Source organism: Calypte anna, chromosome 9, assembly GCF_003957555.1.
Source record: "Calypte anna isolate BGI_N300 chromosome 9, bCalAnn1_v1.p, whole genome shotgun sequence".
NCBI lineage: Eukaryota > Metazoa > Chordata > Aves > Apodiformes > Trochilidae > Calypte > Calypte anna.
Window position 1 is genome coordinate 15,076,015 of NC_044255.1, and position 22,889 is coordinate 15,098,903.

Below are 22,889 nucleotides of genomic sequence, written 5' to 3' on the forward strand. Positions count from 1 at the left end.
AAGAGACCCGTGAGTCTTTTGTACTTCATAGGTCCTCAAGTAGTTTGAGTAAATACCCAGTCAAGCTCCTAGAGCACGTTTCGACATTCTACTACTTTCCGGCATGCATACTAGTTAAAGAAGATGACAGAAGGGGAATTTTTAGATAATAATGTCTGCTTGATAGCAACTACACCAGATCCTCGCTCATCCCCTTTGCATAGCCACTCTCCCCGGGACAGCTAGAGCTACAAAACTAAGTCCTGCTCACAGACCTTCAGCTCTTGCACCCAGCCCATCTCAACACACTTTGCTTAGTAACATTTCTGGCCTGGTATGTTTTGTCCAAATTGTAATTGTGCAGTGTTTACTACCAGAAGTGCCCGTTCTCTGGCCACAAGTACAGCTTCTGTGGCTTCAAGAGTTGCTCATTCATTCTTCCAACCTTTTATTAGACCAATGTGTAATATCATCCAATAGGCATTTATTGGTGTCTCTGGCTTAAAAGTACTCGGGCAGAGTGAAAAAAAGCTTTGGGCAGAGAAAACGAAAAATACAGGTATAATGCTTTAACATAACAGTTTTCAGGGTACAGAAGAGCTGCATTGTGTGAACAAGGACAAAAAATAAGAATTATTACTTGACAGTTAACTGTCGTATAACAAATGTTATTATTTAACAGACTAGCATCTGGAGGATGTTAAAATTTCAGATTAAAATAAAAAGGACAAGTGCTGCCTGCTTGGATTCAAGTTATTTCTGCATTAACATTGCTCTCTTGCTTTGATTGGGCACCATAGCCCTTTAAAACTACATAGAGGACAAACATTATCTTTTTAAAAGTAAGCTTGATATAGCTGATGACAGATGTTTGCAATTTGAGTTATAAAAAGATGGCTTCTTTCCATTCCAGTGTTAAGTCAGAACCATCTTTTTTTCTCTCTTTCCCTTCCTTTTTTCACCCTGTTTCTTTATTCTACTCAAATTATTGTGGTTCACAGAACAGGCCACTGCAAAGATGAATCACTATTTAATGTCTGAAATAATGAAGTGGAAAAAATAAATATAGTACCTTGGAAGAACAGCCAGACAGGAGGAAAATAAAATGAAGAAAAAACATAGGCATGGTAGAGAAAATTAAAAATCTATCTGCTCAGGAGTGTAATGTTTGCTTTATGATACCAAATAACAGAGATAATACAAGCTCATTCACCAGAATTAAAACCAAGGCTAGGTGCTACTTCAAGTAATTCCCAAATAAGAAGCAGTGTGTTCCAGAATCTTTGAAAGCCTAATATTTGCAATTCTAACAAAACATAGTCAGAATTGTTAATAAAACCTGGTGGCTTGACTTGACATTTTGTGAACTACAGATAAGTATACTGGTTCAATAATAGTTTTCATGCACCTGTTTTATGTTGCATTTTCCCCGGTGCCATTATCTGAGGTGGTATTTCAAAAAAGAAAATGTTCATCCTAAGAGCAAAATCACAAGCACAGACCTACAGATTTGTCTCAAAGAGAATCAGCAGATGCAGACACTGTAATCCAGCTCAAGCAGTAACAACAGCTGGGATGACTGCAATGAAAACAATTGGACTCATCCAGAGCCATTCCCACCAGCAAGAGTCAGAAGTCATGTTATGGGTTCAATATTCTGGGGACAACTGGGCAAAATTCCATGTCTCCATAAGTCACAAGCCATCAAGTAGAGGGATGCTGCTCAGGCACAGAGGCACCAGCTTGGTCTCACACTTCTTCAGCACAGCACAGCTCAGCTTGCTTGGGGCAATTTAAATCTGCAGTTATACAAATGAGAACCACCACCAGTTTCCAACCGGTTTCACTTGGTTCCTAACCAAGAGGGAAGAGGATGTCATTAGAAAGAAATCAATGGAGGCTTCCGAAAGGCTGCTACAAACTGGTTCACAACTACCCCTTAATGAGGGACCCCCGCCTTCCCACTTCTGCAGGGTTTGGGGGTTTTGTTTGTGCTTTAAATGCTCTTGTGCAGAAGGTAGCAGAGCAACCACAAAGAGGCCTGGAGATTCACGTTCATTTTTACTGGCTGCATTTTGTAAGAGCCTGTGGATGATGCAGCCCTGACACTAATGAATAAAGTATTGTTTCATCTGCTCCATTTCATTCAGTGCAAGAAACACTTGGAAGAATGAGAGCAAGGATTAAGAAGTGCTTTAAAAGTTTATAATACTCAATTTAAAAAAGCTTTCTCTGAAAAAAAATAAAATAAAAAAGTACTACCACCATGGGGGCTGTACTCAGACACTGTCAGAATGATTTGCAACAGTAAGGTTATCTCCTTATTTCCACAACATTTTTCATCTCTGCTAGCTCAATACTGAGAGGGATGGGACCACAGCATTGATGGGACCAGAAAAAGGACAGTACACTGTGCATTTTTTGTCCTGTCATTGAGACACTGCCTCTGCTTTGGAGAATCAATGAATTTTTCAGCTGGTGGCAGAGCTGAGGAGAGAGGCAGGAGTCAGAGATCAGTAGGTCCTGCTGGAAAAAAAAAAAAAAATTGTTGTATTCACAGGACTCAATTCAGCAGCAAAAAAACTGAGTAACCACATACTCCCATGCCTCATCTGGGCTGCAGCAATGGTCAATGTGTGTAAATCATGACACATGCCAGACAGCAAGCCTCTACTTCCACAGTGATAGATGAGTAAATAGTGTTATCTCATGTTAGAGTTGGACGAGGCACATACAAACCAGCATCAGAGTGCAGCTGAGACATAGCTCATTGCTCCTGTGAACCAAACTCCTGCCAGTGATGGGCACAGATCTGCAGAAGCTCACAGGAAGCAACAAGGAGCAGGTTTGCTGTTTGCTGCCTTGCTGCTTATTAACCAGCACAGACATCCCACTAGTGAGGATTCCTTTTGCTGTGGTGCACACCCAGCCTGGTTAATGAGGAAAAAAACCACAAAACCTGCAGAATCTCCCTAGTCAGCCTGAATTTATTCTTTCAGAACTCTCATCCAAGTAATGAATAGACTCTGGACCAGCTTAGCTTCTATGAACTGTCAAAGACTGCAGACCAGGGAACAGCACAGCTAAAACATGTAGTGTCTAGTCCAATAAATCCATGCCCAAGCTTCAAAAATTAGACAGAGCTACTGATAGCAGCTGCTGTAAACAAAACCCACTAGGTATATCTGCCTGGAAAAATAACAAACCAAACCAAAACACAAACAAACGGCCTGAAAAAACTTGCCCTCTCAGTCCCCTACAGACATAGTCAAGAGCCTCCACATGGATGAAGAGGAGGGCAGGGAGGGCCAACCCCTAGGAAACCTGAATCATATGGGTTCAAGAACAGATGTTGTTGTCAACCCCATAACCTTGCCCTGGAGCTGCTGTTGTGCCTTGTCTCAGGAGTCAATGCCCTGTCCTCCAAGTGTGGTAAATGGAAGGAGATAGATTTAAAAAAAAAACAACATATAAATGAAAACCTTGAAGACCTTCACATGAGTGTTGTTGTTCACCACATCTGAAAGTTGCCCTAGGAAAGGAAGGAGACGGGAAGAGCTTGCTTTGATTCTTATCTCTTCATTTAATTTCAATTATTAAAATCCATATTAATTGTTTCTCCAGGTATCATATTCACCAAAGGTAGCACTTACAAGGAGAAGACATCCACACTGATAAATACTGAATTTAGAAGGATTCAGCAGCATAAGCTAAAGTGGCTAATTTTGCAAAGCTTGTCCTCAGAGTCCCAGAGGGTGACAGGAAGCATGTTCAAGTAGTGTGCAGCCCTGTAAGTGAAGCAACTGTTCTGTCTGCACAGCCCTTTCTGGAGAGGACTGGCAGTGCAGTATCTCAAGCTGTCTCGTGCAGACTGAGAAACATACATGGCTGGATTTGTATGAATGAACAACATTGCAAAAATAAGAGGAACTTGGTTTCTTGGGTTCAGAAATAGTTATCTTTGCAGGAACAGGAGACCTCCTGGGTGCCAGGCAATGATTTGGCATCTCCCAGTAGGTGAGGAAGGACTTGTCCCCTTCCCTGCCACCATCAAATCACCCCTTCAAGTGACCACGTACCATGGCAGAGGAGATGTATTTGACCCACAGGAGCTGTGGTAGTGCTCATGGATGTGGGACTGGGAAGTCCAACCCTGAAGTCAGGGTTCATCAGCAAATCTCCTGGATTTGCACTGCTCATGTCTGCAAGGTTTAATTTGAAGGGGAGGAGGAAAGGTAAGTAACAAAGAGCTTTTGTGGTTATGAAAAGTTTGAAAACAAAAGGGATCTAAAGTGAAAGGCAATTTACACTACAAAGCTATGCTCGAGCCATCCAATAGCCCCAACTTGGACACTTCCAGCGGCAGGCTGTCAACTAATTTTTACATTTTTGAAGCCCCTGATTTTTGGCTCATATTGCAATCCCAGCACACCCCAACTGCCTCACCATAGCAGCACTTTTTTGGGAGTGGATGCCAGCTCTTCCCCCCTGCAGCTCACACCAGGCCTGCTGTCACTGGGCCCGCACTCAAAGCCAGTGGAACCACCATCATCAGCCTTGCTCAGTGCTAGGAGCTTCCCTCTTCTGTCCTGAAGGGTGAGCCCCCCTTTTCTGGGACTAAGGAAAGGAGAAGAAAAGAGAATTTGCTTCATCTGCAAGCTATAAATCCTCCCTAACTTCCTGAGCCCAGCATAGATGGGAACAGCTGCATGGCAGCCCTTCTCCAAGGCTCCAGTTCTGTTGATGATACTGAAATACCAGTTTAAGTGTAACAATTGAAAAGCAAGGGATAAATAGGAGCATGGAAAGGAGAAAGGAAACCATAAAATCAGAGTAGTTTCAATTAGAAGGGACCTTCAAAGATCATCTAGTCCAAACCTCCTGCTATGGGCAGGGACATCTTTCACTAGATCAGAATGCACAAGCCCTTGTCCAACCTGAACAGTTCCAATGATGGGGCATCCAATACTTGAATGAAACAAAACTAATAGGGTTTTCTTGGAAGAAGGCAGTATTTTGCATAAGGCATTTTGTTGTTTTGGGTTTTGTTCAGTGCATACAGATGAGACTCACAACACATGCTGTTGGACAATGTCTGCTGAGGAACAGAGGGAAAGGCAGGTAACACCAGAGAGATACAAGAGATGGACTGTAAGATCCAGGTCTTCATGATGGTTCATCCATCTTGTGACCCATATCCCAACACACAGAAGCAGCTTTCCGACTGCAAATAGCTCTATCTCTGTACCACTCCTGGCCCTGCTTTTACAGCCCCTGCTTCAATGTCTGGATAGCAAACTTTGATTTCTAGCCGAACTCATTAGCAGCTACACTTTCTCCCCATGCACACATGTTTATCTTCTGGAAAATCAGCTTCCCCAAGCACAAACCGCTTATCCATCTGTGGAGTAAATACAGAGCTGTGTAAGATGTCAGGCACCTGTATGTTGCAGGGACCATGATGCCCACACCTCCCAGAATCAGGCAAGGGTAATGCCCCACTAATTGCTGCAGTGGGGAATGCTAGCACTAAATCCTCCAGAAACCCAGCCCAGACCACAGCACATGGAAGTCTGGTCCAGTGTTTGCAGGACCTATAAAAACACAGCTGTGCTCGCCTCTCCAGCCAGCTGCATGGCAGAGATCTGTGCAGGATGCTAATCAGCGCTGTGGTCTTATTGATTAATATTATTATTACCACTACTGCTGCAGTCATACCAAGGGCCCCCCAAACAGATCCCTGAGACAAGACACAGTCTCTGCTTCGATGAATTGACAAACCTGGTTTGAAACAAGTCACAGCAAGACAAGATGGCACATAGAGAGGAGTGGAGCTGGCAGGGCTGGGAAAATTGCTCACTTAGCTGGTCCTAAACCACGCACGCCTTGAGTGCTTCCAGTCACATTAAAATGCTGCTGCTTTATAAACTGCTGGCTGTTGCAATTTCACTTTTCCCCCCAGTCATTTAACCATTTCTAACTCAGTCTAAAGTTTTGTTGATATTCGTTGACTCTGGTTGATTTTTTGTGCAGAACCTGGGGGGAAAAATATAAAGTCAAAGTAAGACCAAGGAAATGCCTTGGTGGGTGGGAGAGGGGAGTGCAGGCGTTTGCCCATCATGCACACAGCACCTGCTCCACATTTGGTCACTCCGGTATCTCTCCCCTGTGCTTTCAACATGTTCAAGAAATAAAACCACGAATGCCATCAGCCAGGAAAACACACTGCATGCAAGCGACACACCTAAAAAAAACAAATAACTAAGCACAAGGCCAGAAGATGCATTTTCCCAAATGCAACAACCTGAAAAAATTACTGTGAAGAGAATTTGCAGGTCTTACAGAGAGATTCTCAGTATGATCTCTGCAGCCTCTGGTAGCAAGGAGCCAGCTCCAGCAACATGGCCAGGACAAGCCAGGCTGTGGATGTACACAGCAACTTTCTGTTGCCCCAGAGGTACTCCCAGCTGTGCACTCCTGCTGCTGAGAACTCCCTCCGTGTGTCTATAAGCCAAGACAGCCCTTCCCTGAAGCAGTGATGCTGCTCACACTCCTTTCTGGCAGAAGGATGCTACCCTTTGCCTCCAGCAAAGCACCTCCAAAAGGGCAGGAGGGATGAAAACACAGAGGTACAAGGGAATGCTGCAGACTCACAGCATCAGATGAGAAAAACACGTGACCCATGGAAAACAAATTTCAGGAAAACAATTCATGTGCCTCATTACACAGGAAGCCAATGGGGCATGGAGCCATCTCCAAGGATGAATTATTGCTGAAAAAACAACAGAGTTCATTGAAGAAACAATTAAGGAGCCCGGAGGAGAGAAAGGAGCCATAGAATGTGAACAAAGCACGTTAGGCTAAATATTTTCTCACTGCCCCTCCTCATGTGCCAGGTCCCAGAAGTCTCATGCGCTCAGGGTTACATATGGTTGGGCTAATGGCTTTGTACCAGCTGCTGACACCAACCAGCAGCATGTCACCTTCTGAAAATGGATTAATGTTAGCTATGGGCACACTGTCACATCACTAAGCCTGTTTCTGACCAGGTCTTGGCAAATCCTTAGCTATTTCAGGCCTGTCAGATGATGATGAGATCTCCAAAAGCCCAGCACCAGACAAGACAAGGGATTGGCACTGACAATGGCTTCCTGTGAGCTCCCCATGTCCTCTGGTTTCTAAAAGACCTGATGATGCTCAGCTGCTTCCAGGACTGGGTAGTCAGTGTTGCATGAGAAATCTGTGTGCCTCATCTCTCCTTCTCAGCCTGCAGCGTCTGCTCTGCGCTTAGGGAAAGCCTCCTTCCCCAAACACCAAGAAACAAACAGTTTTTTAGAAAGTGATAATGATCCTGAGTCACATATAATCAGATCTACAATTAATAAAGTACTGACAATTAAGGCACACTGACAGTTTTCACAAAAAAAGTGGCTGATCAACAACAGTTTTCCTAGAAAAAAAAGGCATAGTTTTCCATTATAATTTTAAAATTTAAGAGAACTAGAAAAGTAAGAATTTCCACTTGACTTGAAGGTGACATTTTCATTGCACTTCAGAAACAGAATATTTTTTTTTTCATTCCAAATGTCTTTCTCTTCGTCTTACTCGCTACTGTTTTGTTACTGAAGGCAACAGAACAGGTGCACAAACTTCACTCTTCCCCTCCAACACATTTTCTTTTTTCGTTCTAAATTCCCTGAAGTTAAGAGTGGCAGAGTGAAAAAAACCAAAACACACATCAGACTTTTCCAACTTTCTTACAAAATGTCCCTAACTTCAGAAAACTGCTCAAGTGCAAGATTTAATCTTCTGCTTAGCTTTTCTTTCTCCTTTACATTATTCTGTCATTATTAATTTTACTGAACATTGTATAATCATAGAATACTTTAGGTTGGAAGGGGCCTTTAAAAGTCATCCAGTCTAAACTCCTCCAATGGTCATGGACATCTTTGACTAGATCAGGTTTCTCAGAGCCAAGGCCAACTTGGCGTTGAATGTTTCCGGGGATGAGTCTTCTACAGCCTCTCCAGAGGTTGCCCAGCAACCTGTTCCAGTGTTTCACCACCCTCAATGCCCAAAATTTCCTCCTTATAATTAGTCTAAATCTACCCTCTTCTATTTTGAAACCCTCTACCCTTTGTCATATCATATCACAACAGGCCCAGCTAAAAATATTGTCCCCATCTTTTTTTGTTGGCTCCCTTTAAATACTGAAAGGCTGCCCTAAGGTATCCCCAGAGATTTTTCTTCTCCAGGCTGAACAGCCCCAAAATGAAAACATTTTCAATAGAGAAAAAAAAGGGGAAAAAAAGGTACATATGCATTTAACTTACTAGACCCAGCAGAAAAGAGGGAAAAGTGGTGATGGAACAAAGTAGAGCACCCGAAACAGAAAATCAAAAGCTGTATTGGCAATTTTATTGAATATAGATGCATTTTTCTTTGAGAAAAGGATGGAGAGGAGGAAGAATTTTCTACCCCTTTCTAACCATAGTAAATCACTGGGAATAGAAAAGTTGCTACTCTGCCAAGAAAGCCAGCACTCTCCCCTAAAATCCCTGGCTTCCATCTTGTTTCTGTTGCAGTATGGTTCTATTGTGCTCTCTCCCCTGGGAGCTGGGGGCATCCCAGGTGCTCTGGCTGGAAGGTTTCCAGTTGCTGACCCCAGAGTTACTCCCAGCTATGCACTCCTGCTGCTGAGAGCTCCCTCCCCTCCATGTGTCCTTAAGCCAGGAACCCAACTCCCATGCTCACCACTTGACTACATGGAGACTGAAGGACTTTTATAGTCAGAGGTAGAGGAAGGACAACACAGCAGGCATTCACTTTACTGACATAACAGCTCCACAGGCCATTGAAATGGTCATGTAAAATACCCTCAATTATATCATTAAATTATTTCTTAATCAAAAGTCTTCCATAGTAGAGGGAAAAGAATACAAGTGGAACAGAACCAAACCAGCAGGGTGGAGGGGAAGCACTCCTAGACCAGTTCTGCCAAAGTTATGCCCTCCCACCCCACCTATACCCATACTCCCACAGCACAGCCCCACATTTGTAAATTACACCCCTCATGCTGAATGAAAGAACCAATACTGAAAAAGGTTGTTCAAGCCCCTGTTCCTTTAATCACCCATACCAGCAGAGACCAAATAAACTAAACCAGTGAAAAAGTACCAGTCTCCAATATTGGACATCTGCTTCCAATTAAAAGCAAGAAAAGAGTTGTATTCATAGCCTCTCCCGGAAGAGTGGTGAGGGCAAGAGATACCTTCATAATCTTCTTGCTTTTAATGACATAAAACCAGGAGTCTCCTATAAACCCATCAACAATGAGCAAGTCAAGAACAACCTGTGTTAGCAGCCAGTTCCTCTGACTTAGGCACTTGTGGTTCCTTCCTAAAAAAATAAATACTTACCATCACCTCCTGGTTGCTTGTATGGGTTGTACTTTGGCTTGGGGGCAACAACAGGAGCAAACTTCTTTGGTGTCTGCTGGGTGGACACCGAGATGCTGGGAGTCCCGAAGGTGTGTGTGGTCTCCATCCTTGCAGCAACGTGACCAACTGGCTCGTTAGTACTCTTGGGTGGCAGCCAGGAAGGATGGGACATGGTTCAGATCTGAGGGGAGAGGCAAAGAGAATCACATATACATTAGGAATTCAGACTAGGGAAACAGCAGTTGCGAACCTATTGCTCTGCTGTTTTATAAAATCAAGCCCACTAAATCCTTTAACATGTTTATCTTGTACACACTTCTGTTCAAACATATCAGTCCCAATGTGTAGGACTTACAATACAAATTTGTCTGTCTTCCCCCAGTAAGTCAGAACTACTGATGAGCAAACTGGTAGCGCCTGCAAAAAGCATTGCCATTTTCCTCTTCAAACCAAAGAGTAGGGCTGATAGTCTGGAAAAGCCCATCAATCCCACCATCCATTTAGCACAGTAGTGATATATTTGCCATTCCCCGTTAGGCTTTTGTGAGCACATAAATGTAACAGTGCAGATGCTCTGGGGACAAGTGTAGTCACAGACAGGCAGACAAGCTTCCAAAATACACTTTTAGCACTTTTAAAAATGTTGTTCAAGACCCCATGTCCCAACAACTTTCATTCAGACTTTTAAGAAAAAGGATTTCAAAAGCAGCTAATCATTCTTGATGCCTCCATTTCTGAATGCTCAGCTTAAGATATCTTAAAAGCATGTCAATTTTGAAAAAACGCCAGAATCCCACAACTGCTGACAACCAGGCTCCTTTTAGACATCTCAACTTGTGTAACAGCAAACAGAGGCAGCCCAAATCATTACTTATTTATGAAAATCTTGGCTTTGGCCTTTTAAAAGCCTACATCACTTTTGAGAACTGGGCTCAGACACTGCTGAAAATGTTGCCCATAAAAAAAAAATCTGTTCATTGCTATGAATAAGTGCTTTTTACCTTACACAAACCACACTCAGTAGCACTGATGGTCCTACAATACTATCAGATGGTCTTACAGAGCTGTATTTGAGATGTGATGAGGAAATGAAGATCCCACACAGCCAAATTCAGTGCTAATTTTGGAGCTCTTCAGCACCCTGTATTTTCTGCCCACACTCCACTTTGCTGTCAGGAATCCTCAAGGCCTCATGCAGCCATATCTTTGAAAGGCTCACAAGGAGGTATTTCCAAAGCTGAGAAGTGCATCCACATACAGCTCATTGATATCATGCAGGAATGCAGCTAAGGGTCCAGGTCTAGCATACCTGGATGCATCCTTGATAACTCACAGCTAAGACTTCCATACACACATGCTTCTCACACAAACAACACTGAGCTCTTCAACCAGCCCACAGCATTCTTTAGAACATTTAGGCAGGAAGAAGGCATATTTGATAGCTTACTTAAGTCTGCCTAGAGAAAAAAAAAAGTGGAAATCACATTTCATTTCCCCTTTCTCCTAATCTGGACTCACACACCACTAGAAACTTCAAGAATAAGCTGCTGGGGTTTTAGAAGCAGAGCTATTTTGCCAACTCATCCTTGTTGGCAAAGCATCAGCACCCTACAAGCTTCATGGTGGAGTTAATTCAGTCAAGTTCCTTGTCAAAGAAAGAAATTAAGACTCTTTGGTATAAAAGCAGGCCTGGGGGCTGTTGCATGGATAACCTTGTCCCAGCAATCTGCTGTTAGCAATGTTGTGTCCGTCTGAGGGAAAGGAGCAAGGTCCCCCCATGGCAATGTGGGGACAGTACCTCCAGCTACCAGCAGTAACTCTTAAAACTCATTGTGTGTGTATATATGTATGTATATGTGTGCTTATTTCAGCTCAGACTCCAAGTAACACATTTCCTACATGCAGATCTGTTTCTCCCTAAGTCCCAATGTCTGACCCAGCACTAGGAGATAGACAATTTGTGGTCATCTCCCACTTCCATTGCTCCTTGTGTGGGAGAGGAACTGGCAAGTGTCAAACATCAACCCCAACACTTGTGGCTCTTCCTCACCATGCAGTCTGACTGCTTGATGTGCTCGCAGAGGTTTCACAATCCTTCCCACTGTAGGATAAGCTTGATGTGCTAGATGTCTGGTAAAGTGAAAGGAAGCTACCTTGGCCAGCATGGAGGGACCGGCTAGAATTGAGGTAGATGGAGCATGGTATGAGCAACCCTGGAAATGGACAAGCATCCAAAGCTGAGCTGCCAGGACTTCACTTTCCCTCCCACATATGCTCACATTCCAACCTTATATGAACAGTGTGGAGCATCATTCTGAAAGCAAGAAGCGAAAGACAGGTCCTACCCACAGGGCCAAAGAGGAAACCAGACACGATGGGCGGAAGCAGAGGGCACGCGAACACAACTCCCACTGCCTGGTACTTCCCATTGCCAGCACCAGCCCTGACTGACCTACAAAAATTACTGCCATATGAGCAGATTCACCTACACCTCTACCTCCTCCTCCCACATCCTTCAAAAATGTAAAATGCAGCAATAAACCCCAGGCAACTACCTAGGTTTCAAGAACAGAAAGTACTGAGGGCATTCAGCCTTAAGAGCTAAACTGGACAACTCTGCTGAGTGATTACATCTGAAGATGACTTTACCTTACCCATTGCTAAAAGCATCCTGAGGGTTTATTCTGACAAGTTTTCATCACCTGGCTTGACATCTCATGTGAAAGAGCATCCTGCTGTGTGAAGCACCCTCAGACCCTGGATATTACCTCTATACTTATTCAAAGAAAAAATAAAAAAACCCAGTTCTGACCAGGTTATTGTCATTCCTGTTCTGACAGCTCCTTAGTTTTTCCTTAACCACCTCCCAGGCAACACACCTTGGTCCCCTCGAGCCATCAGTCTGCCAGGTGGATGGCAGGGGTGGGTTGAGTGATACACAAACCAAGAGTATCTTCCAGGTTGCACGGTGCTGGAGATGGCTGAAGATTATGTGAATCTCAGTGAATGACCTTAAAAATCAGACTGCTCTTATGGACAGTTTGGGACTGTGAAGACCACACCGTTGCAATTCTAATTGTTTCCCTGTTCTTCTTTTATCTTCCTCTTTGTCTCCTCATTTTCTTTTATGCATTCACTACTGCTCATTTTTGCTATCTGTGCCTTGACAATGCTTTCAGAAGGTTCCCTTTTCCTCATCTGTTCCAGCCCAGCTCCCTAGCTTCAATTAAATTTTGCCTAACTACTTTGTGAGATCATAGAAAAAGAAAACAAATTAATCTCTTTTTAACAGCTGAAGCTAAACTCCTGGGTTTGCTGTTATTTTCCCCACCTCACTCTACACACTTCTCCATGGTGGAGAATTCAAAGCTATCAATGCTCCCTTCACCATTCCTTGCAATATTGCCTGGTTTCCAATCAGAAGCTTCTTTGGAGCAAAACAGATGAACATTTTGTGATGTGGACAAGTAATCTAACCAGCACACGAAAACTTGGGCTTATAACCAGTCCACGTACTCTAAACTTACTCTTCCATATGCCACCACCACTGCATCATTGTGCTTCTTGTACTTGGATGAGAATGTCTAAAAGGTAAAGGAAGGCAGTGCCTTTACCCAAATCATTTATCAGGCATGGCTTACATATAATGAACCCCTTCCTAGATAACCTGAATAGCTACCCAACAGTTAACACATCCAGGCTGGAACAGCCTTTGAACCCTCCCAGGCAACCTCTTGCCTCATCAGTGGACCGATGCAGTGGTACTGCAACCCATCAGAGCCTCATCTTCCTCTGCTGAAACCTTCTGCTGCCACTCTCACAGAGCCATCCTCCTTAGTGGAGCTGTAACTCAATCATTTTGTTCCTGATCTGAGTGCTAGAAGCATTTTCTGTCGCTCCTTATTCACTGACCACTCTGGCGATACCCAGTTCCCAAATTCACTGCCCCACCCCTGACAATAGTCTCCTAAATTTTGCTTACATCTCTGCTTTGAAAGCCCTTCATGTTGAAGGCCTTGTCTAGCCCCTCTGCACTGGTGATTTTATTGAGCTAAAGAATATTTCTTATAAAACACACAAAGCCTCAAATGAAAGCAGGCAAGTATTGGACAATCTACCACAGCACTAGGTAAACACCATAATTATAGCTTCTCTCTTATGTCTGGCTTTAAATTTATCTATCTCTGCTTCCAACCACTGTATTTGGTTACACTCCTGTCATCTGCATTACAGACCTTTCTCTCTTCCTTACATAGATCTTTCCAGAACACAATCAGGCCCTTGGTTAAATCAAATAAAAACATTTAAATTAAGTATCAGTTACATTCACTGTAAAGAGCAAACTTCTCTTGATTCATTCATGCATATTTACTCTGAAATCACTTCAATTTTTCAGCTACCTTTTATGAAATGCTGGATGCCAGCATAAGAACATTTTTTCAACAATGGTATCTTCAAATGGAAGGGGTAAAATGATGAGTAATCCAAAAGACAAAAAACAGACTGAAATCAGTTGTGGCTGCCTGAGGTTCTGTTATCCTTCCTTCCTTGGAAGCATTAGTCATCATCTGCTTTTGGAGGCAGAGTATAAGATTGGACTAACCATGATAAATAACATTAAGAGCAAAGAGTGAAATCATGCTGCATAAATAAGGAAAATAGTGTGCTCTGGTTCTATCATTAGGACAATCTTAATACTATAAGTTCAGAAAATTCTAACCATGAAAGAATACACCACAGCAGAGGAACTGGAATCCACAAATCCCAAGATGAGACCACATTATCTAGAAATGTCAGACGAGGAATATCAAGAGAAAATAATACCAGGCAGTAATAAAAGCCTGACAAGTTTTTTTGTTCATCTTTTTCATCCTTTTTTTAATGTGTGGGCATAAGTGCTTGTTTTTGCTTTTAATCACAGGATGTCGTTCACCTTTGAGAAGCAAAGGTAAAATAAAGAGGGTTCCAACCCAATTTAGCCTCACATTAGATTAGCAATGGAAGGGAAGAGTATTAATTTGTCTATGCTTGAAATTGTTAGTACATTCATCTCTGAGACAGTTGGCTTTTTTGTGATTAAACTGTACCCAAATAAATCTTCATTTCATTTTCATATTTATAACATAGACCAAATACTCCTTGGATGTTGATGGACTTTGCCAAAACAGAAGAATTTGTCCCTGAGTTAATTAAGCTGATGCTTCATAGTGGGGAGAAACAGTGTTTAGCAAAAATTGAGCAACAACAGTCTGTGCTTCCGTACAGCCTGCTCTGCCTTCCACCCAACTCCTTCCTAAATCCGTGGGCAAGAGATTGACCAGACATGGGGAATCAGGACCTTGTTGGCTGACAGTGCAGCTGGAAGCTCTATTGGGGCTCCTCTCCAATATGATTGAGGCAAGTTTGTCTTTAAGGGCCTACAAGAGCCATGTGTAAGAAAGACAGACTTCACTCTCCCCACTCCCCATGCTCTTCTGTCATGTAAAAGAACTCAAAGAGAAAACTTCTGACTTTACTTCATCTTCCAGCTGAGTTTTAAAGATCATCTCTAGCACTGAACCAAGGAGACACCATGATACAAAATCATTCCACACATTGCCCCTTTCAGTTAGAGGTGCAACCTATAAGAATGGATTTTTCTCCACCAAGTTTGGGTTTTTTTTTTGTTTTGTTTTTTTGGTTTGTTGTGTTTTTTTTTTGGCCTGGAATTCCCAAAAGCACAAACTCAAGTGCCCTGCTAAAATACAGTTTTTTGCTTTGTGCTCACTACCTCCACTCTAATAATTAGCCAAAATCAGTAACTGAGTATGACCAGAGAGATTTCCTCTTTGCAAACACCCAAAAGCAGTTTGTATTTCTTGGGACTGATCCTCTTTGAATATTAAATCAATTTATATCTCCATTTATGTTTGGTAATCTCTAGTCACAAAGCTTTCCTGCTTCTTGTGGTCTCCAAAGGAGGACACAATGTCAAAATTCTGGTCCCATTGGAGATCTTTAACCAAACACAGGAGGTGCCATAAGCACTTATGAATTCAACCCAAGCTCTTCTGGGATGTCTTTCCCATATGGCACATACATATCCTAATCAGGTTTTACATCATATAGGAAATTATGTGATTTGGGAAACTGGCATTTCTTTCAAACTCCCTTGGTAACCATTGATCTGCATATCTCATCAATTTTAAGTCTGTAATATTAACCAGTCCAAAGAAGTTCCTCCCTCAGATTATCCCAGCAAATTGACCCTGGCCCTTAATGCTCCTCAAACTTCAGCAATGAGGAGAAACACAAAGTTGCAGGAACAACTTTGAGCACTGGGAATCATGACCCTCATCCTCAGGGAGCAGTGGAGAGCTGACAGGAGTCAGCTGAGCCACCAGGGAACTCCAAGATGTGATGAAAAGCTGAACATGTTGTCACCCTGCAGTGACTGCCTTTTTGACTGTATGCAAACTTGATGCACATGGACTTCCTTCCAACTCATTGTGGCACATCTCTCCATGAGATCAGGTTTCTTTGCTTGTACCCATTTTACAGTATTTATAGACATTTCTTGATGCTTTGCTTTGTTCTTTCACAGCAGGTATCAGCTGGAGTTTAACTCTTCCTCTCCCCCCCACACCTACGGTTTCCCTGGTTAAGGAAGGTTTTCATATCTTCAGCATAACCCGCTCAAAATAAATAAATAAATGAAACCAAAATCACTTCCTCAATTGAACAGCACAGAAAAGATTCATCGCTAATGTAATCACAAGAATTAAAGGATAAATAAACCTAGTTCAAACACTGCTTGTGCTGAATTATTCCTTGAAGCATATAATCTAGTATCATCTCACTCTGTCTCTAACAGCTTCAATCAAATTTCCATGGGATCCTCCAGAAGACCTCATTTAAATTCCAAGTTCACCCTGCTGTGAGCAAGGGGTTGGACCAGATGACCTCCAGAGATCCCTTCCAAAATCAATTATTCTATGACTCTAAAAACTCAGACTTCCAGCTGATTTTATCTGCACTCAAAGAGTTTGCAGCAATATAGCTGTATCCCACTTAAGATGCCACCACTATCACCTGCTTGCAATGCAACACTGCATTCCTTGTTCTGCAGTTGAAACAGTTTGTAAATGAACACAGCATATGTCCATTCTTTTAGCTAAATAACCAACACCTGGAATATTTTTTTTTTTCTAGCACGGGTGCATCAAAAACTGCATTTTGTGTGTGTGTGTGTGTGTGTCCATCAGATCCACACCAGTCTGGAATGTGATTTTTGTTTTATGTACTGAAGTTACTACAACTCCTACAGTATTTTTCATACATAATAGGAAGACAGCAAGTCCACAGTGGAGACTATAAAGGCATGGTGGTAAAATACTGTCTCTCTGATACAAAGACACTTGACACACACTCATGTCACCATGGTTACAGTTAATCAGGTACCAACCCAACATCACATTCGTTTTCCCACCAAAACCCTGTTGCTGGGACAATTTTGACATCAACCAAAAACTTACCCTTTCTTAAGTTTCCTTCCAAGATTTTCTCTTGTATCAGCTTCAGTAGTAGAAAAGGTAGATAGGCAAACTAAAAATAAAACTTCTTTTCTTTCACAATATAATTACATTAGTAGTTTTGGGATTAGATGCAGGCTATTTTAATTTGACTGCTGCTGCAAAGCACACACATAAAAGCTGATGAACGAGATCTTTCTTCTACAGCCATGTCAAACTCTGGATGACAAACTAGGCTTTAAAATCCCAATAAACTGAACTTGATTGGCCCACGTGCATTGGAACAAAGGGACAGTATTGGCTCCCTAGAGATAGATGTATCTATCTAATCTAATACAACTCTAATGACCACATTATAATTTCACCAGAGAGCAGGCTGATTCTTGACTTCTGTGGTATAAGACAATCCTCAGATACTCCAAACATAATCATATTGGACAAAACATTAATACATGGCCTCAGCTACTTGTGGTCACAACAAACCCCAAAGCAATTGCAATGGAGAAGGTAGCCCTGATGGCTGGCCCAAAATGCTTACTCAAATATAGCAAAGTCTGTGGCTGAACCTTAAGAGCTGAGTCAGGAGGTAGCTCTCAGCCAGACAAATTTCTTCTGATTCTTAAAGCTTCTCGTCCTTATAACTTCATGTAAAGGTTTGTGAGGGTGTTGCTGCACCACAAATTTTGAGGTGGGTTTGATAATTTTGTGTATAAAATGAGAGAGGAAATATATTAATAAGGACAGCAAAAGAACAGGTGAAATTATACAAAAAGGTTATTGTGGGAGCCTCAGACCATGAAAAAATAAACAAATTAAACAAATACTGTTTTCTGGCAAACAATTTATTTTCAAGATTCCTCTGCAGAAAAAAGAAGGGGGAAAAAAAGTGCCTTTATTCCTTCTGTGCCCATATTCACAGCACAGCTCAATACTTGGCCTCCTACTTCAGCCAGGTGCTGCCAAGTAACATATAGTTTATCCACTAAATGAAATAGTTAAGACACCAGACTTTGCAACCAATGGAGACATACTGGAATCAAACCTATGAAGAGACTCTCACATAAGAGAAAAGAAATCAAGACAACAAGAGATGGCCAGGTTAACAACTGTTAGGCTGTTTTGATGCTGATGCTTGCCTGTAAACAAGAAGGAACCATGCAGAACTAACATTCAGCTCAGCAGTAAGATATCAACAAGACCCCAGTGGGACCAAATGGAACCACGGCAGCATATTGACACACAGATAATTGTATTAGCTTTGAAGAGTGCTGTGTGTGTATCTTTCAGCCTGGGGAGAAACGGCAGAGATCCGAGCTCAGCAGAGGGTAGAAAACCGATAGAGTGAACGAGGAAACACTGCCAAGCTTGAGGTCCTGCCTAGCAAGGTTAGTGTGTTGGTTAAGGTGGTTTTTTTATTTACTATAGGTTCCATGCACTCCACTTGTCTTTGAAAATAGCTGTGGTTGCAGGAAGAGTCAGTTGCTGCTGTTCCTGGGAAAAAAATTATAAAAAAAAAAAAAGTGAAAAAAAAAAAAGTATCTGCTACTGGCAATCTGCACCCCAAACTGTCAAGAGGATTTCTGTGAATGGAAAAGGAGATGCAGTCCAGAAGATGGGTACAGCATGGGCCTCACTCAAGAAGGATGTGACCACAGGGCCAAAGCCACTATAATCTTGTGACACTTCAAGAGGCTGGCAGTATAAACCAGACTTTGAAAATGGAATGCCTAAAAAAGCAAGCAATGAACTCAGTTAATAGACAGGAACTGTGCCCAGGATCAAAATCTTTAATCCCCGATTCTTTTCCTCTCATCTGATCCACTTTTCCTCTTCCAGATCCCAAGTGGTCCCAGAAGTCACAGCCTTGAGTATGAGAAAGCCTTGAATGACTTCTTCCTTAGCACTGCACCAACCTGTGCCTTGTTCTTGGCACCTTGCACATAATCAGGAGAAAGAGCCTACTTCCAATGGAAAATCCTATATCCTAACATACAGAAGAGTGATTGCAGCCAGATGGCTGGGAACTGATGCTGCAGAGAGATTGCTAATGGAAGCAAGATTTTTTGCGTACATGAAAACCGTAAGAAAGGCAGTACACAGGTCCCTTCATATAAAGAGTCAGAAAAAAGACTAAGTTTCTCCAAGTTCCACTACAAAAGGTGATTTGACATCATCAAGACCAATGTATTCTTGTCTCGATTTTGCAATACAAAGCAAAAATAAATATTTAAGTGCTTCATCTTTTAAGAAGCTGAAAGCCTGCAATACCGTCAGGAGAGAAAGAGGATCTCTGCAGGTTATAGAGTGTTGCTTTTAGCAGAAGACTGGACTATAACCAACCAATAAGGTTTGCTGTGGCTTTGCCCTTGAAAACCTCCAAATTGGAGAATCCCCTGCTACCTGGTGACTTGTTCAAGTGTTGTACTACTTTCCCAATAAAAATGGTTTTCTACCTCTTTAGATGAATCTCCCAACTCACTACGCATGTCTGTGACATTTTGTTTTGCCATCTGGACAGAAGCATTTGGTTTTGTCATCTCTTTAACACCCCTGGCAGTAGTCACAGGATCACTCCTTTGCCTTCTCTCTATCAGAGGCAAAGCTCCCTCAGCCTCTTCTTGTAGGCCATGTGCTCTAAGTCCTTGACTGCCCTTCCTCTGGATCTTTTCCAGCTCTTCAACAGGTCACTTCAACTGAAGGGCTCATGACTGGATAACAGCCTCACCAGCAGGGAGTAAATGTGAACAATAACTCATTCTACTGTCCAGGCTTCTCCTGGGGAAAAAAAAACCAAACAACAAAAAAACAACCAAACAAACATATCCAGTTTTCTTTATTGTCAATTATAACACACAATGGATGCATATTTGACCTGCTGTCCACTGCCTACTCCAGGTCCTTTTATCAAAGAATAAAGAAGAATAAAAGGCATATTTGGAGATGGTGCCAAAGCTGGAACTCAAGAATGTCCATGGCCACAGGGATAGAAGGGTAAATCATAAGGTGATGCAGAGCTCATTGAGAAGACAAGATGTTCCAAATGAGGTGTTCCACAAGCACAGGAAAATGGGTGAAGAGGCATATATCGAGCAAAAGCAAGCATGCCATGAGACTCTGGAGCACATTGAGATAAAGCTGTTTTAGTAACCGTAGGGCATTAGTTCTATTCTGAAAAGAAGCTTATGACTCGAAGACAAGTGCTTGAGATCTGTTTTTCAGTTCTTCTTTGAAACTTATAAAACCACTGAGCTTAGGAAACTGTTGCTCTTCCCTTTTATCTCAGTGTCCATTTGTTCAAGAACAGTGAAACTGAAAGCTCTGGGAGATAATTCCTCAGCTGATGCAGACCAGTGACAGCAAGGAAGGTAACCTGGCCAGGCATTCCCACTGGCCTTGCAATTTTGCTAAAAAAGCTCATTATATTAAAAAGCCAGCTCCAGTTACTCCACCACTATCACACTGATGTCTTCTGTTTTGATGACCCAAATTAGTCATTTGTTCCCCTTCCCAGAAATCAGTTTGAAGTTTTGTTGTGACAAAAGAGTTACCATTCTGCACTGGCCACATCAGTTCCTTAAATGTGGAACTGCTTAAACCTGAGAGTGTCCAGGAGGTGTTCATCCATCTTCACCACACCTTCAGAGAAGAGAGCACGGAGGGGAGGTGAAAGAGAGGAAATGATTCATGAGCAGAGGGAATTTTTGGAGGGAAGGAAGAACTGAACTTATAACATATCTAGAGATAGATACACTGCTGCATTTTAGCCACTGCTGGCAATCACTTGTGTTGTTTTTGAACTATGCCAGCACAGCTGGGTCATGAACACACAGCACAGTTAATCAAATGCCCTCCACAGAGCTGCTACTGCTGTCTCATAGGTCTAAGGCAGAGCATGTTCTCACACACAACTAAGTGTCTGTGAGGCATTTCAGCATGCCTTTGCTGTGTAATGCACATATTTCTCTTTCAAAGTAACACAGCTGCCAACACCTTAATCATTCCATAGAGACCTTCAACCCCGACAGCCCCTTAAGTGCTTCATTACCTCCAGCACACTCCTGCAGAGCTCACATCCCAGGTGAGCTGCGAGAGCACAGCTCTGTCAGCTAAGGAAAGCAGATGAACTGCAGGAGATCAGAATCTGTGCAAATAAGGTCTAACAGCCCATCTACCATCACCCTTTGCTTCCACAAGTCTGCCCTCCTTTACTGCAAAATATCTAGGACAAAAGGCAAGACAGCAACAAGAAGCCATCTTCGAGACTGAAATTATTGCATGTTTCTTTTCATGAGATCCTAGGGGACAGAAGAAGGGGCTGTGGAGACCAGCCAAATAACATAGCTTAAGCACCTGAGTTGCATGTATATCCCCAAAGCTCTTGTGTTTTTAAGTTAGAAACTGCTGCCTCAAGTCTTAAAAATACTATGTTTTGAAATTGTATTGATATGTTCCTGGCACAGAAAAAAAAAAAAAAAAGTAAATGCAACCAATACAGAAATTTGAGCTGCCCTTTGTTTCTGGAGGACTTAAAATACTAAGAGGAAAACCTAAGTAACCAATTAAATTGATCCATGGAAAGATGCAATCTGTTTGGACTGGTACATGGATACCTATTCTGAAATTAGCTTGAAAAGATGAAGGCATAACCTACTCTTTGAAGCTTGTAAGTTGCTCCCATCAGGTTCCTTGAGATGACATTGCTGGAGACGTCATCCTTAGAAATCACTTTCAAGGCAAGCCCCTTTTTAAAGCAGGCTGCCTCAAGGCCATATTTTGTGAAGCAACACCACCAGGGAACAGCTTCACCTGCTCTCTTCATGCCAGCTCTGCCCTCCCTACTCCACAGCCCCTTCTAAAATCCATTGCCCTTCCAACTGAAGTTATGATCTAATGGCTCAAGATTATAAAAGAAGGTTATATAATCATGCAAGTAATACAAACATATGCACATATATATATGCACAGACACATGCACATCCTTGGCTTTTTTGATTTACATAATTTGCTCAGGAAATTGTTAGAGGGAAAGAATAAGGAGAGAAACCAACAGTTGTTCACATGGATCAACACTTCCAGGCTCTCTCTTTTACAGCTCATCTCACTCATACTTGTGGTTTCAACATGTGATTCACATTAGGCCCCTCTGCTCGCCATTTGATGGTTCTGCTAAACAGATGTGAATTTATTTAGTCACAGAGCCTGCTCTTTACACTGCCTTTTCGTAGAACAGATGGGTGCTTTTTTTCCTGTTCAACAATATTCAGACAACAACCATACCCAGTGCATAGGCTTGCTTGACAACTTTGTATGAAAAGGAGCAACACATGAACACAGACATGACCTCACAGGAGCTCTGCCCAGCAGCGAGGAAGCACTGCAAGAGGCAGTAGTGCCAATGGAGAATGTCAAACTGCAACACCAGCAATGTCTAGAGAAGCCCAAGATAAAAAAGAACCCTGAGGCCAGTCCCATAACTTCAGGTAAATGAGTAATGGATGCTGCACCTAGCAGGGTCCAGAAGACAGAACTCCACCAACCATTAATCACAAAGCATGTTTCCCATGTGAAAGCTCTGGTGCAAGAGCAAGCTGAAGGGTAATCTCCTGCAACAGCCATGGGGACATGAAACCATGTGTATCTCCTGGGACTCCTGAGCATGGTGAAATAGCCTGGAAAAGCTATTCACTCCCTGTGTGGGCATTCTTCTCTCTGCACTGAGAGTGCCTTTGGCAGTGGATGAAGCAGAACTGCACAAAGGCCCTCTCAGAGCAGAAACAGACTGCCCACAAGATCAAGTACACTCGGAACAGCTATTGCACTTCAAATTCACACCCTGGCTTTCTGTCACAATACTCTCCCTGTGCAGAAAGGCCCCAGGCTTCAGATTCAATTTCTGCCCATATTATCAATAGCAGAGAGCTGCTCCCATCTGAGGGCAGGATACAGCCTACACAAGAGG

At 42.5% G+C, this 22,889-nt stretch overlaps 1 protein-coding gene across 6 annotated transcripts in view; it reads right to left on the reverse strand.

The window, feature by feature from the left end:
* LPP (LIM domain containing preferred translocation partner in lipoma) overlaps positions 1-22,889 on the reverse strand; it is a 320,606-nt gene that overhangs the window by 189,712 nt on the left and 108,005 nt on the right. For all 6 annotated transcript variants that reach the window (XM_030456339.1, XM_030456340.1, XM_030456336.1 and 3 more), the window contains one exon: positions 9,399-9,600. In XM_030456339.1, coding sequence (XP_030312199.1) covers positions 9,399-9,591 — 193 coding nt within the window. In that variant the 5' untranslated portion in view covers positions 9,592-9,600. The remainder of the gene's footprint in view (positions 1-9,398; positions 9,601-22,889) is intronic.